This window comes from Callospermophilus lateralis, chromosome 10 (assembly GCF_048772815.1).
Source record: "Callospermophilus lateralis isolate mCalLat2 chromosome 10, mCalLat2.hap1, whole genome shotgun sequence".
NCBI classification, from domain to species: domain Eukaryota; kingdom Metazoa; phylum Chordata; class Mammalia; order Rodentia; family Sciuridae; genus Callospermophilus; species Callospermophilus lateralis.
In genome coordinates this window covers 126,024,198-126,041,593 of record NC_135314.1, presented here as the reverse complement: position 1 = coordinate 126,041,593, position 17,396 = coordinate 126,024,198, and the positions used below count along the sequence as shown (strand labels likewise).

General features: G+C 37.1%; 1 protein-coding gene across 1 annotated transcript; it reads left to right on the top strand.

Moving 5' to 3' along the window:
* Positions 1 to 1,889: 1,889 nt before the first annotated feature.
* On the top strand, positions 1,890 to 16,414 carry Srprb (SRP receptor subunit beta). The gene is made up of 7 exons (XM_076867303.2): positions 1,890 to 2,081; positions 2,619 to 2,713; positions 4,199 to 4,276; positions 7,219 to 7,301; positions 10,789 to 10,925; positions 12,558 to 12,612; positions 16,118 to 16,414. The coding sequence occupies exons 1-7, from the start codon at positions 1,928 to 1,930 to the stop codon at positions 16,329 to 16,331; spliced, it is 816 nt and encodes a 271-aa protein (XP_076723418.2). The 5' UTR covers positions 1,890 to 1,927; the 3' UTR covers positions 16,332 to 16,414.
* Positions 16,415 to 17,396: the final 982 nt, after the last annotated feature.

Sequence of the window (17,396 nt, the reverse complement as noted above, 5' to 3'; positions counted from 1 at the left end):
GCATTAGGGATCATTTTTTGGATATCAAACCAAAACCTCAGGGCACAAAAGCAAAAATAAACAGGGCTAGGGATATAGCTCAGTTGTTAGAGGGCTTGCCTAGCACGGATAAAGCCCCAGGTTCAATACCCAGCACCACAAAAAACAAAACAAACAAACAAACAACAACAGAAAAAGCAAAAAATAAATAAATTGGACTACATCAAACAGAAATACTTCTGCACAGCATAGAAAACAATCAACATAATGAAGTGGCAGCGTGTAGACTGGGAAAATATATTTGCAAATCATGTATCTGATAGTCAATATCCAAAATGTATAAGTCATACACAACTCAATAGTAGAAAAACAAATAGTCTGAATAAAAAAAATGGTCAAAAGAACCAAATAGACATTTCTCCAAAGAAGAAAAATTGCCAACAGGTATATGAAAATGTTCTCAGCATCATTAATGATCAGGGAATGCTAACAAAACCACTATGAGATACCACTTCATGCCCATTAGAAGGCTATTATCAAAAAGTCAAAAGATAACAAGTGCCAGTTAGGGCATGAAGAATGGGAACTCTTGTACACTTTTGGTTGAAATGAAGATTGGCACAGTCATTATAAAAATGATAGGAAGAAAGAAAATTAAAGAATTCAAAAGAGAACTACCATACGACCTAGCAATCCCTCTTTGGGTAATACCTACTCATGGATTTTTCTGAAGAAGAACCAATGGTTATTATAAAGGAGCAAAGTGTATATGTATGGAGTTCTCTCCTCATTATTAGTATTGCAGGGAGTAGCTAAGAGGATGCATTTTTGATCAGGCAGGAAGTGAAAGAAAGATGTTAAGATCTTTGGATGGTAACAATATGATTTAGGCAAAACCTTGAAAAACTGACCATGGCAGGAAATACAATTTTGAGCATTAGTTTGACCTTGTTGGCAATTGATGCTGAATCATCAATTACAAAATTCATAAAAGTTGGTTAGAATAGCCATTTTAGCAAGAGTGGCAGAGGTAAAGTTAGGAAGGTATGTTTGTGTTTGGAAAGTAGATATGGAGCAGGAGTTAGGACCATAAGAAAGAATTAGAATGTGGCAAGATCTGATATTTGTAATTGATGATGGTAATTTATAATCAAGTGATTTATTTACTTTCTTAACCCTCACATTTTAAACATCCTTCCTTGATCCAGAGTCCCCATTGTCTGTTTTTATTGAGTGAATCCTACTTTGTTTGAACATGCAGTATGTAGGAGTCCAACCACTTGGGATCCATACATCTACAGTTAACTATGTCACCCTCAACTGCAACTTCTTACTGCATTGAGACTAAACTCTAAGTTCCTGAGCACCGCTGAATGCCTTCCTAGACTTATCTAGCATTGATTTTCCTGGCTGCTTCCCTTAGTGCAGTCATTTGAGTCTCACGCCTAGGTGTACAGTGTAGGGGATTAAGTTACTGTGTTTCCTGCACATGCCATCGGCTCCTACTTCTTTTCTTCTTTATGGAGCTTTCTTGCCCCTTTAAGCGCCCGCAGCGGCTCACTCATCCTTCAGATGCGTGCCTTTAGTCCCATCTCCCCGTGTACATCCTTCTGTCCTAACGCTTTCCACATTCTAAGTCGCTTTAATATAGGATGCCTGAGTTCCTCACAAGCCTCACCTCACTGACCGACTAGAAATTCTAAGAGGAAATTTCGAGAGCCATTCATTTCATTGTTCTTTCCACAGTCATTTAGGCGGCGAAGAATGAGGGTTCTGGCCTTTGTATAGGAGCTGGGTGTATGAGCGAACTACAACTCCCATCAGGCACACGGGCATCCCACAGGCCCGAAAGCGGGAACTACCACTCCCGTGAAGCTCTGCTTCTCGCGCCTGCGCAGAGCATAGGGCCACGTCGCTTTTGCGGCACCGGAGAGCACGCACCTCATCCATGGCTTCCGCGGAATCCCGGCGGATGGGAGACACCGGCGGTGCCGGGGGCACCTTCCAGCCCTACCTAGACTCCTTGAGGCAGGAGCTGCAGCAGAGGGACCCAACGTTGTTGTCAGTACTGGTGTCGCTCCTCGTAGTACTGCTGACGCTGGGTAAAGAGGCGGCGGGTGATTATGGTGGGTGCGGGGTGGCCGGGGTCCCCGCCTCCGCTCTGCTTCGGCAGGCCCGGGAGCCGAGAGGGCGTTTTAGTGGAGTTTAGATGTGAGATTCGACGTGTCTGTCATCCCACCCTCTTGTCTGACGCAGCCCTGCGTTAAAGGGGGATCCCGGGCGACCCCGAGAGTGACGTCCTGGTGCTTGAGACACGCGTTTCCCTAACTCCACTCCTGTTAAGCCTGGGCGCGCGGTCCCTCCCTTTCCATCACTTACCGCCGGGACCCACGGGGTCTGAAGACCAGTGCGGACATCCTATGTTTGCGAGCGGGCTTCTGGGAATACAGAAGTCATAAGATACCCCTTGAGATATCCACGCTCAGGGAAGAGGTGTAGACACAGAGAGTTGACAGTTGATAGTGGCTGGCACTCAGCGGGTGCCTAAGTAACCACCGTAAATAGTGCTAATAACAAAGTAAATCACAGGTTATCATAGATACCTTTGTTTTATTATTATTTTCCCCTCTGTTCCACAGTGCTCTGGAAGTTCATCTGGAGCAGAAAGAGCAGTCAGAGAGCTGTTCTCCTTGTTGGTCTTTGTGACTCCGGGAAGACATTGCTGTTTGTCAGGGTAAGTGCTTTGATTTATACCTTTGTTAAACTTAATATTATGGCATCCCTGTATTCCTGTGATTTCATGTTTTATTTGGCAAAAGAAACGTATCCTGCCAAATTTGGAGTGAATTCTAGACTTAGGAAAACAAAAAGAAAATCCTGAGAACTAAATTTTGTAGCCATTCCTGTTTCTTTTTTTTCTCCTCACCACATGGCTGATATTTAATTCTTATCATAAGATTTTTTAATAAGTGTTAAATGGCTAAGGATGCAGTTAAAGACATATAAGCCTGACCTACTTAAAATTTGTAATTTATCATGTAACAAACCTTTTGTAGAGCCTGTAAAAGGCTTTTTTTTTTTTTTTTTTTTTTTTTAATGTTTCAATGTTTTTGGAATTTTTTTGGATTTTGGAATATTTGCCACAGTAGCCAAACTGTGTTTGTATTTGGACCATGACTTGACAAATGCAGTTACATCCCAGTCTGCTGATTCTTTCCTCTATAAATTTATTGTCATTAAATCTGACACATGATGTGAATATTAGTTGTTATTTTTGTGTTCACAAGAGGAAAATGAAACCATGAAAATGTATGTCAAACTTTACTTATTCATCGATGACATGAACAACTTCTTTGATGAATCAGATAATACTAAAGGAACACTTTCTCAGTGTCTTGTGCTAACCACTGTAATGGCTCTAGACAACATGGTTTTAATTTTAACCTTTCTTTATCATTTTCTTAAGTCTAAACAGCCTATGAAACAGTAAACAAAGCTCTAAATTGTGACCTTTGCTGATTTCTGTAGTGTAAATACTCCTAGCATGACCATTTCCAAGTGACCAGCCCAGCTTTGTCAAAGTTATTTTTTTAAAGGATGATTCTTCTTTAATAGTTTATGCTAATTAGGTTTCTTTTCACTAATACTTATTTTTAATGTATACAGCATTTTTATTTTTATGTTTTTTATTATTTTGAGACAGGGTCTCAGTAAGTTGTGTAGAGCTTTGCTAAATTGCAAAGGCTAGCCTCCAATTTTTGATCCTCTTGCCTCAGCTTCCTGATTTCCTGGGATTATGGGTGTGCACCATCATACCCTGCTGTTTTTGGTATTTTTAACTGAGTATGTGTTTTACTATGAGAATAGGACAGATTTTCTGCTTTTTATTCTTCCTTTGGACAGTAGAAGTTGTTTTCCTTCCACTAAGGAAATATAATTTCAAATTATTTATGATAGTTAAAAATGTTTACAAAGGGAAGTAAATTTGGCCACTAACTATGGTTTGAAAATATTTTTTTTCTCCTATTAAAGAGAGGGGGAGGAAGTTTGCAATTTTTCTACAGGTTAAAAAAAAATTAAAATCTTTTTCAGCTGTTGCAAGCAGCATTCATTTTATTTGATCTTTAACCTGGGCAGGGTAGAACATTATTATTACTCATTAGATTTGCTATTATTGTTAATATGTTCACTCTGATCTCTCCCATCTTATTTTTTACAGTTGTTAACAGGCCATTACAGAGACACTCAGACTTCCATTACTGACAGCTCTGCTGTATACAGAGTCAACAGTAACAGGGTAAGATGTGACTGCAGTGTTAAAGAGTTTGACAACCTGACTGGAATGATAGTCTGAGGATGTAGATACCATTTGAAGTTTATTTTTATAGGGAATATAAAAATATATTATGTGACAAATTCTGCCTTTTATAATCTGTTGGCCAATGTAGTCAGTCTACCTCTCCTTTGTAGTCACTTATGTACAGTAATGATATAACTCATTTTATTCTTAATTTTTTTTTTGTCTTCTTTCCAACTTTACCTATTTAAGAATGGACATTAGGGGCTAGGGATGTGGCTCAAGCGGTAGCGCGCTTGCCTGGCATGTGTGCGGCCCGGGTTTGATCCTCAGCACCACATACAAACAAAGATGGTGTATCTGCCGATAACTAAAAAATAAATATTAAAAATTCTCTCCCCCCCTCTCTCTCTCTCTCTCTCTCTCTCTCTATATATATATATATATATATATATATATATAAAAAGAATGGACATTAGGGCTAGGTTTGTGGCTCAGTGGTAGAGTGCTCACCTAGCATGCATGAGGCACTGGGTTCGATCCTCAGAACCACATAAATGTAAAATAAAGATATTATGTCCACCTAAAACTAAAAAATAAATATTAAAAAAAATGGACATTAAGTCTTTTTCTTTTATGTTTTAAAGAGGTAATACATGTACACGGAACAAAAAAATTGAGAAGTAATTTTTCCTTTTCTAATCCCACAAGCCAGTCTTGTTTTTGGAAGTAATAACTGCTGTTATTTTTGTGTGTAAGCTTCTAAAGTGTTCAATGCATATACAGCTGTATCTATATATCCTTTAATTATATTTTTTCTTAACACACTTTTTTGTCCATATTTTTTTTATTTAACAGTATGACTGATAGAACTTAACTTTTTTCTCCTACATTTAAACACATAGTACTATCTAGTTGATTTATGAACTGCATAGTTTTTTACTCTGGCTGTACCATATAATTAAATTTTGATGTAATCAAAGTACTGCTAATATTTAGTTTTGTTTGTGGTTAGAATCTTTTGCCTTTACAAACTGTTGCAATGGATATCTTGAAAAGTATATATGAGCACTTTCAAAAATACCCATAAAGAATCATGAGAAAGACTTTTCTAGAATGTAAACAGTGACAAGCAAGCCAGTTATGATACTTAATGAGTTTTAGTGAGTGAGTGGAATGAGGACTAAGTGACTGACTGGAAGAGTGGAAGGACAAAAGGATAGTGACTTAGAATTGTGATCTTAGGGCTCTTTTCCCTTTTCCTTGTGCCACTTCCCTTTGTGGTGCCTCTAGAGTTAAACATTGTAGGCAAAGGTACAGGGACTCCATTTAAATATCTAGAGATATTTTTGTTTATTTGAATGATGGCAATTTTTCTGACCAAAACCTTTTTAAATTTTCAAAGATTTGGATTTTGAAATTTCAGGTTTAGGAGATCATTAATTTTTAGGGTCCTATACTGAATTTTTTAAAGTGGGGCTATTTGAGGGTGTGTTAGACCTGTATCTCTCAGTGTAGTAGCTACTGACCCTGCATGACTGTAGAGCACTGAAATTTGACCAGTCCGAATAGAGGGGTCCTATAAGTGTCAAGTACTTACCAGACTTTGAAGAACCAGTGTGATAAAAGGAATGTAAGCTATCATTAATAATGTCTTGGTTCCTTAGTACATATTAATAATATTTTTGATATACTGGATTATATAACTTATTATAACAAATTTTACTTTTTAAGTATTTACTAGAAAATTTAAGATTACATGTGGCTTGTATTATATTTTTGTTGAGAATATAGAACCCTCCTCCCTTTTTTCACAAACATTGCTCCCACTCCCTTAAGTTTAGATTTAGTTTTCTCTAGGTAGTAATGTACCTAGTCATGAATCTTCTGAATTGCTAATGCTGTGTGGTTCAGTGCTATTTTTTAAATGGAGCATAGGTCCTAATCTGGGTTCACTAGACTCTTACCAATATTTTGAAAAGGCTAGTAGGTATTTTTATTTGTCTTTCTGAAAGATCATAATGAATCCAGCTGGAATTATGTCAGATCTGTACATGATACTGATTCCCTTCTATTGAACTGTGATCACGGTTGGAGGTAAACATTCGAGAAATGATTGATGAGTCTGATACTTGTACTAAAGCCAACTCTAAGAGTTTTGTCACTGAGCACAGACACATCTACATTGATCATAAGGTCAAGGATGAAGTCCTGGAATGGTGAATAGGATTTAGTATTAGTGCATAATGTGCTTGGTCAATAGGGGTTCAAAAATTGGCAAAAAATTTGACAGATTTGAAACAAATAAATGGGTATCTGGTAAGCACATATTTAAGAATTAAGGGGTGGAAACTATGAAAGTATGCTTTGTTATAATGATTAAGGATCCCAGTAATGGCAACATGTGCTATAAATTCTAAGTTCTTTTTTGCATCATAAGCTTGTGAATATTTATTACAGTTGTTAACATGTTTTTGCTTTTATTCACACTGGTATCTCCTAAACTTCAGATAGACCACACATTCCTGACTCCCTCGGTCAGGTTTCTTACAAAACCTAAGAACATTTATCAAAATTGTTGCTTTATATGTAATTTTACATCATGCTTAATGTTAGACCGGGAACCACATCTTTGTTCACTATTATATCCCCAGAACTTTGACCAGTGTTTTATTTTTGTAGGGGGAAGGTTGGTGTGGGGATTCAACCCAGGGCCTCATGCATGCTAAGTAAGCAGTCTGCCAATGAACTACATTCCCCAACCCTGGGCTGGTGTTTTATTTGAAAATGTTCCATGAAAATTTGTTTGATTTATTTATTAGAGTAACACTTGTTGTATTAATTAATTAACTAGACTCCAGTATTATGCCTTTAATTTGATCCTGATGTGCACATGGATCTGGATGGAAACATTAATCCAATATTATTGCTGCCATCCTCAGGGCAACAGCTTGACCTTGATTGACCTCCCTGGACATGAGAGCTTAAGGCTTCAGTTCTTGGAGCGGTTTAAGTCTTCAGCCAGGTAAGTAGAAAGAAATTAAGTGGGCTTGTTGAAGTTGGTACTGTGTATCCAGTCTGCACTTGTGGGACTGGTGTTTTGCTCTGATGGGATTCTGGAGGCAGCACACTGTCCTGCAGAAGAAAGAACATGGAGCTTGGAGTGAGCCACTTCTGGGTTGCAAGCCCACCTTTGCTAGGATCATGAAGATTGTATGGGATAATGCTTAAGGAATATTTCTCAGAGTGTTTGGGAAGTGTTCCCTCATTATTATTAAAATATACTCTGAAGACGAATTCAGTGACATAATACAGGATTATTAATATTTAGGAAAAAATTTTAAAGCTCTGTTGGGTCCCAGAAATTATTAAACTCCAACATTATGTATAACTTTATTTCAAGAACAATATTTTCATAATTCTTTCAGTGTCTGCCCTCATGTTATTAACCCTTAAATTCTTTACTAAAATTCTTATGCTGCATTTGCAAGTGTTCTCTTCACGTGTATATCTAACATTGATAAGAACTGGAGAGGGAAATTAGTCTGACACATTTCAATGATTTGAAGACATTTTAATGTCTCTGAATTTCAAAGGCATCTTACAGTTGCCTTTGTAATAGGCAACTATCTGTGTGATAGTTTAACTGGCAGTATTTTCTCCTCTTAATGGTTCCTGAAATGTTTCTTTGAATTGATGGCATCTTAGGTTTGAGGAATGAGTTAGCTGTTTCCTTTTTATTGAACACATGTGGACTAGATTTTGAAATTGTTTCCTTACCCACAAGATGGTGATGATGAGCAGTTTGTTTCAGAAGAGAATGTGATTTTTTTTTTAATTCTTCAGACAATTTAGACAGATCTAGAATTGGGTATTAATTTACCACTGAATTTTTTTGTTTTTATGTTGTCAGTTATAAATATTTTATAATTTGCAGTATAATTACTCTGTGACTCAAGTATTATAGGTAAATAGAACAAACATGGAATAGTGGTGCACACCTGTAACTCAGCTGAGGCAGGAGTTCAAAGCCAACCTCAGCAACTCAGAGAAGCCCCAAGCAAGTCAGTGAGACCCCATCTCAAAATAAAAATAAAAAAGGGCTGGAGATGTGGCTTAGTGGTTAAGTGCTCCTGGATTCAGTCCCCATGAAAAAAGAAAAAGAAGATAAAACTGAGTTCAAAGAAATCTTAATCATAATAAATGCATATTAAAGATTATTATGTGACTTTTATTACAAGTCAAATTTCCTTAATTTCTATTTTTCCCCTTTACTTGTGAAATATGTTATTTCTACTCTTTGTGGTTCTCCACTTGCCCGTCCCTCTTCCTTTTTAATATTTATTTTTTAGTTTTAGGTGAACACAATATCTTTATTTTACATTTATGTGGTGCTGAGGATCAAACCCAGTGCCTCATGCATGCTAGGTGAGCCACAACACCAGCCCCTTGTCCCTCCTTTTAAACATTGCACAACATCTCATAAAATCAATAATACTAGTTCCTTTTTCCTAAAGCTCAAATGCTTTAACTCTGCTCTTCCTCACATCATTCTTTTTCACCTCCAATGATTGCTGATTTTTGCCTTTATATTCAATGATTACTGAGACATACCTGGATTCTTATGATTTCTTTCGCCAAATTCTGGCATTCTGCTCTTTTCTTTTAGGATCTGTTTTTCCTCTAGTTTTAGAAATATTTCCAGAGAGTGAGTAGTAAAATTTCTCATCTTTTGTTCATTTGAAGCTATCTTTATTGGGTACTAGAATGGTGATTTTAGCTGAGTATAAAGTCCTGGGTGGTTGTTGTTTCCATGGTGACATGGAAGGCATGACTGCTGACTTCTGTGTCTGCTGCTGCAGTCTCATTGTTATTTTTCTAGGAAATCTGTCTGGTCTGCCTTCTGTCAAGGGGTGGATTAGCTTTGTCATGTTTGGAATTTAAATGTGCTGTCCCAGACCAGAGATTCATATCTGTCTTCAGTTCTTAGAAATTCTCATAATCTCTTCAGGCTAGTGCTGTTTCTCCATTCTCAGTTCTCACATCTTGTAACTCATTTGCACAATTGAACCTTAGTATTTCTGCCCTTCTTGTTTCTTGTATCTTCTAAATTTTTCTGCTTTGCATATTGTGTGATACTCTCAAATTTGCTTTCTAGTTTACTGCATTTTGTTTTAGCTAAGAATAATCTCTGCTTAACTTTTTCATTGAGTTTTTAATTTCATTTACTATGTATGGTCTTTAAATTTTTTTCCCCCAAATCGCCTCTTTCTTCTTCTTATGATTCCTAGTATTGTGCGCTTAAATAATTTTAACCATGTGTTTTGTAGATTGCTTCATTATCTCTAATTTGGGGTGCTTGTTTTTCCTCTGGCATGACTGTTTATTTTCTTCTGTGGTTTGTAATATTTGGTCCAGAACCCTTCAAGGGGATGCATTATTGTTGTTGTGATTGATATACTTTAGTATATGAAAGCCTCATTCGAGAAGGAGTTACATATTTCTATCTGTTGGGACCAGAGAGGTTTAGAATATGGCCCAGTTTTTATGTAAATCTTTCTACTTAGGAATCTTGCACCTGGGGAGAGTGTAAATTCACACTCCATACCTGGAGGCCTGGTTTTTCAATTTCTTTTGGTATTATTTTCCAACGCTGGGCCTCTAGTAGACTGCTTTTAAGTTGTAGGCTTTGTGCAGCGGGTTTGGTTCCAGCTCCCCAGTGCATGTCAGTCATTGCATGTCTCCTGCCCCACTGGGCATTTAGACCATTGTCCCTAAAGCCCATCGTCCCTAAAGCCCATCGTCTATAGTTTCCCTGGGCTGCTGTGCTTTAACTCTGATATAGCTTTGTTTGTGGCACATGAAGATTTTCACTGCTGCTGCCTTAAGTCAGGCCCTCCCTGGTCATGCTCTTCTAGTTCAGTTGCCTTCTACGATTTCTGTCATTTAGGTACCAGTAGTCTGTGCAAGACAGAAAAACGTAAACTTCATAGGTTGATGTGTCACACCCTTTGCTCTGTGACCTGGTCGTGTGTCATTCTGCATCTCCCTATGTACCAGCTTGCCTTGACTTCTTTAATGTATGTGTTTCCCTTGTTTGTGCCTTCAATATACTATGTTCTGGACATTTTATCTAGTTAAAATTCAGCTCAACTACTCCATCCTCCTTGTCTTTGACCTTGTCTTATTGAAATTATCACCTCTTTTTTCCAGTTACACCATGGGCATAGTTCTCTCCTGGCATTTATCATAGAGTTCTGCATGATTTCTTGATCTTTGAGGGTGGACATCATTCCTCAGTCTCTGCTCAGCTTCAGGCATTGACCCACAGTATCATTCAGTACTAGTTTTTGTTAAATGAAGATTAGTGTCATGTGATTAACTCTACACAGACCTGAATATGTTTCTCTAGTGTGTGATTCACCAATCTGAAGAAATTAAGGCTAGAATTTTCAGGATCATGGTGCACTGCTGTAGGCTCATGTGCGAGTTTTTCTTTTTTTTCCCTCTAGGGCTGTTGTGTTTGTTGTGGACAGCGCAGCATTCCAGCGAGAGGTGAAGGATGTGGCTGAGTTTCTGTATCAAGTCCTCATTGATAGTATGAGTCTGAAGAACACGCCATCATTCTTGATAGCCTGCAACAAGCAAGGTGCCATTGTGTTTTCTACCATAATAATTGAGATTTTTCTGAGATCACTACTAAGAATTAGTTCAGTTATCCACAGTTGTCATTATTGAGGTTTGGAGACAGTTGTCGTGAACTACAAGTGGAAGGATTTCTTTTTTTTTTTTTTTTAATTTTTAAAATTTGTTTTTTTTTAGTTATACATGACAGTAGAGTGTATTTTGACATACATACATGGAGTATAACTTCCAGTTCTTATGGTTGTACATGATGTAGAGTTACAGGTTGTGTTTTCATATATGAACATAGGAAAGTTATATGTGATTCATTCTACTGTCTTTCCCATTCCCCTCCCCCCATTGTGAGTCAGCATCCGCATGTCAAGAAAACATTCAGCCTTTGGATTTTGGGGGATTGGCTTATTTTACTTAGCATGATAGCCCCTGGTTCTATCCATTTGCTGGGAATGCCATAATTTCATTCTTTATGGCTGAGTCATATTACATTGTGTATATATACCACATTTTCTTTATCCATTCATCTGTTGATGGATACCTAGGTTGGTTTCATAGTTTAACTATTGTGAATTGAGCTGCTGTGAACATTGATGTGGCCATGTCATTACAGTATGCTAATTTTAAGTCCTTTGGGTATAAACTGAGGAGTGGGATAACTGGGTCAAATGGTGATTGCATTTCAGGTTTTCTGAGGTTAAAACTTAAAATTTATTTCTACTCCCATCTTTTCACTCATTTTCTTACCAGACTTTCCTAAGGGTCTACAACAGAGGAATTGTTACCTATTTTTTTGGGATATAGGTTGTTTTTTTTTTTTTTTTTTTGAAGATTATAAATTATTTTACTTTACCAAATTAAGTTTGACAGATTTCGATGTGTCATGTCACTTGCACTATTTTTGGAGGGAGAGGTTGGAGTCTCTCCTTCCAAATAAGTTTATCATTCAGCAAATTTTATCAATGGGAGTTTACAAAATTTTCCTTTAAACTGGTAACCATTAAAAACCATTAAAAGCCCGGTTAAACTGCCCTTCAGTTCTGTTACCAATAAAATAAGATAAACTAGTTGTCCTTTCGCTGATCTATTTCTTAAAGTTCTGTGAAGAACTTAAAGCATTTCTCAGAAGTGGTTAGATTATGATACTTAACGAGAGATGTATTTATTAGCATCATTACCTGACTTCTTTTGATTTCTCTTACTTAGCATGTAGAGGGCAGTTAATGTTTATTTGGGGTTTGTGGCCACACCAAGCATCCCTGTAGTATGAAGGATGCTTTCACATCATTAGTATCAGCTGAAAGCATGCTGAGTTTATTTTTAAGTGACAAGTAGGGTTTTGTTTATTGGAGTGAAAGTTCTTGGTTGAGTCAGAGAACTGGTAAGGTTTTTTTTATGTTAAACTGACTGGACTCATACGTATTGAATTGAAAGGTCTGTAAGGTATGGAAAACTTAAGTCCATGTTAGGGTCATCAACATAACATGTTTGTAAGCATTACTTTGGGAAATCCATATGTGCAAATCTAATGTTTACTTTGATAGAGAAAGAATTAGTGATAAAAGCTCTTTTGAAAAGGAGTGAGGAGAAACTTGCTGGTTTACATTCTGGTTTAATCTACAACAATGTTTTTACTTTACAGATATTGCAATGGCAAAATCAGCAAAATTAATTCAGCAACAGCTTGAGAAAGAACTGTAAGTGTGAATAAAGCCTGTTGGTTAAACACATTCACATATAGGCTTAAAACAGCATGTTTATTTCTTTGGTTATCAGTAATGATCACAATTATTGTCTGAATATTAGTGTGAGATATACTTACTAAATAATTTTTAGAATCACCAAAGGAATTGTTAAAAGCATTAATGGGATATTTTTAGGTTATTTTAAAATTATTTTTAATTTTAAAATTTTGTTCTTTCTAGCTGTACATGACAGTAGAATGTATTTTGGCTTTTTCAATTTCATGTAGAGAAGATTTATTGAAACCATTTGCTCAATTTGTTTTACCACCACTACTGACTCATAATTGATATGAAAGATCTTAGAAACTAAAAAATTGTTCACACCAGTTGAGATTAGTGTTATTTCAGAAAATGGAAGTGTTTGTTCACCACACAGTAATGCATGTAAAACTGTGTTTAAAGGTGCATGCAAAAAAATAATAAGATAAAAACAGACAAAAACCAAGGATCAGGAAAAAAGAAGGAAAACAGTTTTAAAGCCACTGGAAATTATTGTTGACAGAATGAGGAATATAAAAATCAAGGGTAGCATTTTGTAGCTTCTTGTATTGTTTTCATGCTACTTGACAATATTATTTACCCTGCTTAAAAGCTACATGCACCATTTGATGCTTGTTAAATGAATAAAGAAGTAGATCACGATGGGGAAAAATGTTCTCAAAGTTGAATTTTTACAATTTATACAGTTTTTCCTCATCAGATCAGGTATACTCAGAATTTAGTCAGCTTGAGGAGTGGCAGACTTCTGCCCAGGGCCTGCAAGCTGAGTAGTTTGACTTTTTTAAAGGGCAGTTTAAAAAAAGAAAAATACACAACAGAGAACAAATACAGCTCACAAAGCCCCAAATGTTTAATTTCTGGCTCTTGCTGGCCTGACCTGTGCTGCTTTCTGTGGATCCTACCCTTCTGAAATTGTGTGTCTGTCTCAGTGCTCTCTCTCTTGAGGCCATAAACAGTACTTTCCTTAGGCTAGGGACATGGGAACAGTTAGATAATTTGGTTTCTAAGATTGTGTTGCATTTGTGGGGAATCATTTTGGGAGAACAAAAGCTATTATAATATTATTTGTGATTCAGGATTCTCCCCCCCCCCCGCCCCCACCACCTGCTTTTTTTTGCAATCCAAGTGTACCCATATTTAAAACAGGTTTTTCTTTGGTTATTTGCTTTTTACAGTAGGGTTAGAGGAAAACAGTACAGAAGTAAACACTTTGTTATAAACAGTGAAGTCAAATGTTGAAAAGTCGTAAAGGTTAACATTAGTTAAATTAGAAATCTAATTTTAATTTAATTTTTTATTTTTGAGAATTAGGCCCTATCAGTTTTGAAGGAATTTAAAGTTTTGAATTACAAGGGTTATTTTTTATAACCCTGTGGCAAAAGCTGGTTACACATAATGTTTTGCTCTTTTTTTCCTAAAAATTGTTATATAACATAGTATACATATAAGAGTATATAAGGTGCATATATTAAATTTGAAGATTATAAGATGGATACTATGTACTCACCACTAAGCCTAAAAGGCCTAGCTGGCTGTATGTTCCTCCCCAAAAGCTTTCCCTCAGAAGGTAAATGCTATCCTAAATTTTTTTGGAGCAATTTTTTACATTTTTTATTATGTCTTTTTTGGGTTATATATAACAGTAGGATTCATGTTGACATAATTAAAAAAGCATGGGATATAATTTGCTCAAATTCAGTCCTCAGTATTTCTCCTGTCCCCCGACTCCCTGTTCCTTTTTCTCTGCTCTACTGATCTGTGTGCTATTTACTTTTAGATCTTTTTTTCTTTTTGGTTAGTGTCTTGTGGATATACATGATATGAGATTCACTGAGGTATATTCCTGTATGAACATAGGAAAGTTAGGTTAGATTGATTCCTCTCTTTTTCTCTTATCCGACTCTTTTCCTTCCCCCTTAGTTCCATTCATTTAGCCTGTTGGTCTTCCTCCTCCTTTTTTCCCTTTCCCATTCTTTCTCTTTTTCCTTCCTATTTTGAACTAATTTCCACATATCAGAAAAAATATTTGACCTTTGGCTTTCTGAATGTGGCTTGTTTCACTTAGCATTATGGTGTCCAGTTCCATGCATTTATCAGCAAATGCCATGATTTCATTCTTCTTTATGGCTGAGTCATACTCCATTATGTATATGTACCACATTTCTTTATCCATTCATCTGTTGAAGGTTGGACATAGCTTGGGTATTGTTAATTGTGCTGCTAAACATTGATGTGGCTGCGTCACTAGAATATGCTGATTTTAGATCTTTTGTATATATACTGAGGAGTGGGATAGCTGGGTCATCTGGTAATTCCACTCTTACTAGTTTTTTGAGAAATCTCCATACTGCTTTCCAGAGTTGTTGCACCAATTTGCAGTTCCACCAGCAAAGTATGAGTGTACCTTTTCCCCACATCCCTTGCCAACACTTATTATTTGAATTCTTGATAATTGCCATTCTGACTGGAGATGAAATCTTAATGTAGTTTTGTTTTGCATTTTCCTGATTGTTAGAGATGTTAAAACACTTTTTCAAATATTTGTTGGCCAACTGTAATTTCTTCTTTTGACCAGTGTATGTTTAGTCTTTCCCATTTTTTTAATTGGGGTTTTCTTTCTTTCTTTCTTTCTTTTTTTTTTAAGAGTTAAGTTTTTTGAATTCTTTATATGTTCTGGATATTAATGCCCTGAGGAGCAGGTGGCAGAGATTCTCTCCCATTCTATAGGATGTCTCTTCATGTTCTTATAATTTATCTGTTTTTTTAACTATTTTGATTCTGTTTTTGTTCTTAAACAACGTATTATTTAGTTTTGCCTTTGGTCTTCATTAACTTTTAAGCAACCTTATAGAACCAAGAAATGTTTTCTTTTGTAGGAAAGTTAGTTGGACTAGCAAGCATTCCTCTGCTTCCGGAAGCAGAAAGGGAGGAGTTAGCAAATGTATTGCTCATGCGCTGTTTTATCAGGGCCAGCAGGTGGCAGTAAGGTGACTTAGTGGAGAAGGTTTTTGCAAATGAAGAGATCGGAGAGCAGTTAATTTGTCAAATTAGATATGAGAGTCTAGAGTTTGTGGATTTATAAGCTCCATATCCAAATAGACTCAAGGTAAAATAAATACCCTGTCTACCCGTGCTTAGCTTTCATAAATTAAGTTTTTATAATACTTATAGCATGAATTTTAAACTATAATTTAAAATGGCATCAGGAGATTCTAACAGAAGAGGGCCTTGGCTGAGAGAAAGTTGCTATGACCTGGGTCCACTACTGACCTGGTGTCACCTAGGTGAGAAATTGGAGCTCCATCTGCAAATGCAAAGGATTGTTTAGTAACCTGAATAGCATAATTTACAGGTTCATGATTATTCTAGTCTTAAGTGAGTGCTGACATATTTGGAAGTGTGATTTAATTGCTGTGTAAAAGTTTTGTTGCTGACTTGTTTTCTTCTCCTCCTACAGCAACACCTTACGAGTTACGCGTTCTGCTGCCCCCAGCACGCTGGATAATTCCAGCACCGTCCCTGTTCAGCTGGGAAAGAAAGGCAAAGAATTTGAATTCTCACAGTTGCCCCTCAAAGTGGAGTTCCTTGAGTGCAGTGCCAAGGGCGGAAGAGGAGACACTGGCTCTGCTGACATCCAGGACTTGGAGAAATGGCTGGCGAAAATCGCCTGAGTGTATATCTGAAGCACAGCCATGGTTGTCTGCGGGTGACTGGCAGTTTTGGAGAAAGGGTAGTCTGGCGTTGATAAAGAAGGGGTACAAGATGTGGTTAGAAAAATTTCTTTATTTTGGAAACAGATTACTGTTGGCACCAGCTTAGATTTTTTGTTTAAATTTAGTTCTCCCGTATTTCTCCCATTCAAACGAGTCACCTCTGTTTGGCTCATCTTCCCTCTGTTAAGGTGTGTGTAACTTCCCTTTAGTGTGTTCTTGATTTAGGATTGAGGTCTATGTGATATCACAGTTCACATAGAGAGGACATTATCATGAGACTCTGGTTATCTGAAAACTCTTATCCTCTGCCTCTGTGCTTTGGTTCCTTTGTCTTGGAAACAGACCTGCCTGTGTATGAAACTAGCTGATTTCCAGTCACCTTTGACATTCACGGACCGCACACTGTCTAGTCCTCTGTAAGTTCCCAGCTTTGCAGATGCAGTTGTGGTCGTTGCCCCACATGAAGACTGCAAGGCTGAGTGGGCAGTGGGTATGTTCTCTGTCAGCTCAGTGACTTGTCATACTCCAGCCTCAGCATTTTGGTTTTAATATCTTATCAGTCTTTCCCAGAGGATGGAGTTGTAGATGCCAAATCTCTAAATGCCAAGGGTCTCACGTGTTCTAGTGGTCATACTAGAGATTACAGGAAGACTTAAACACTGCTCTGCTTTCTCGATGGCCGAGGGTTCCTGGGCTTTGTTCACATGCTGCTCAGGTTATTCCTGTTTTGTACTCTTAGCTAGAATGTTGTGGAACAAATACAAGTGAAAAGTTTTCTGTAGATTTTTGAAGTGCATATTCGTTCATGCTTTAAAAAAAGATTGTCTTTTCAAAGTGATGCTTTTTGCTGTCTTCTTAAACATTTGGGTTTTTATTGCTTTTTTAAGTGAGTAATATATTCCTGGATAAATAAACCAACCTGTCCAGCTCAAAGTGAAACAGTGACAACAGATGAAAGCATGTGTGGGGTTCAGGCCTAACTCTAAGTTACCTGAGCCCAGCGATCACAGGGTACACAGGTGC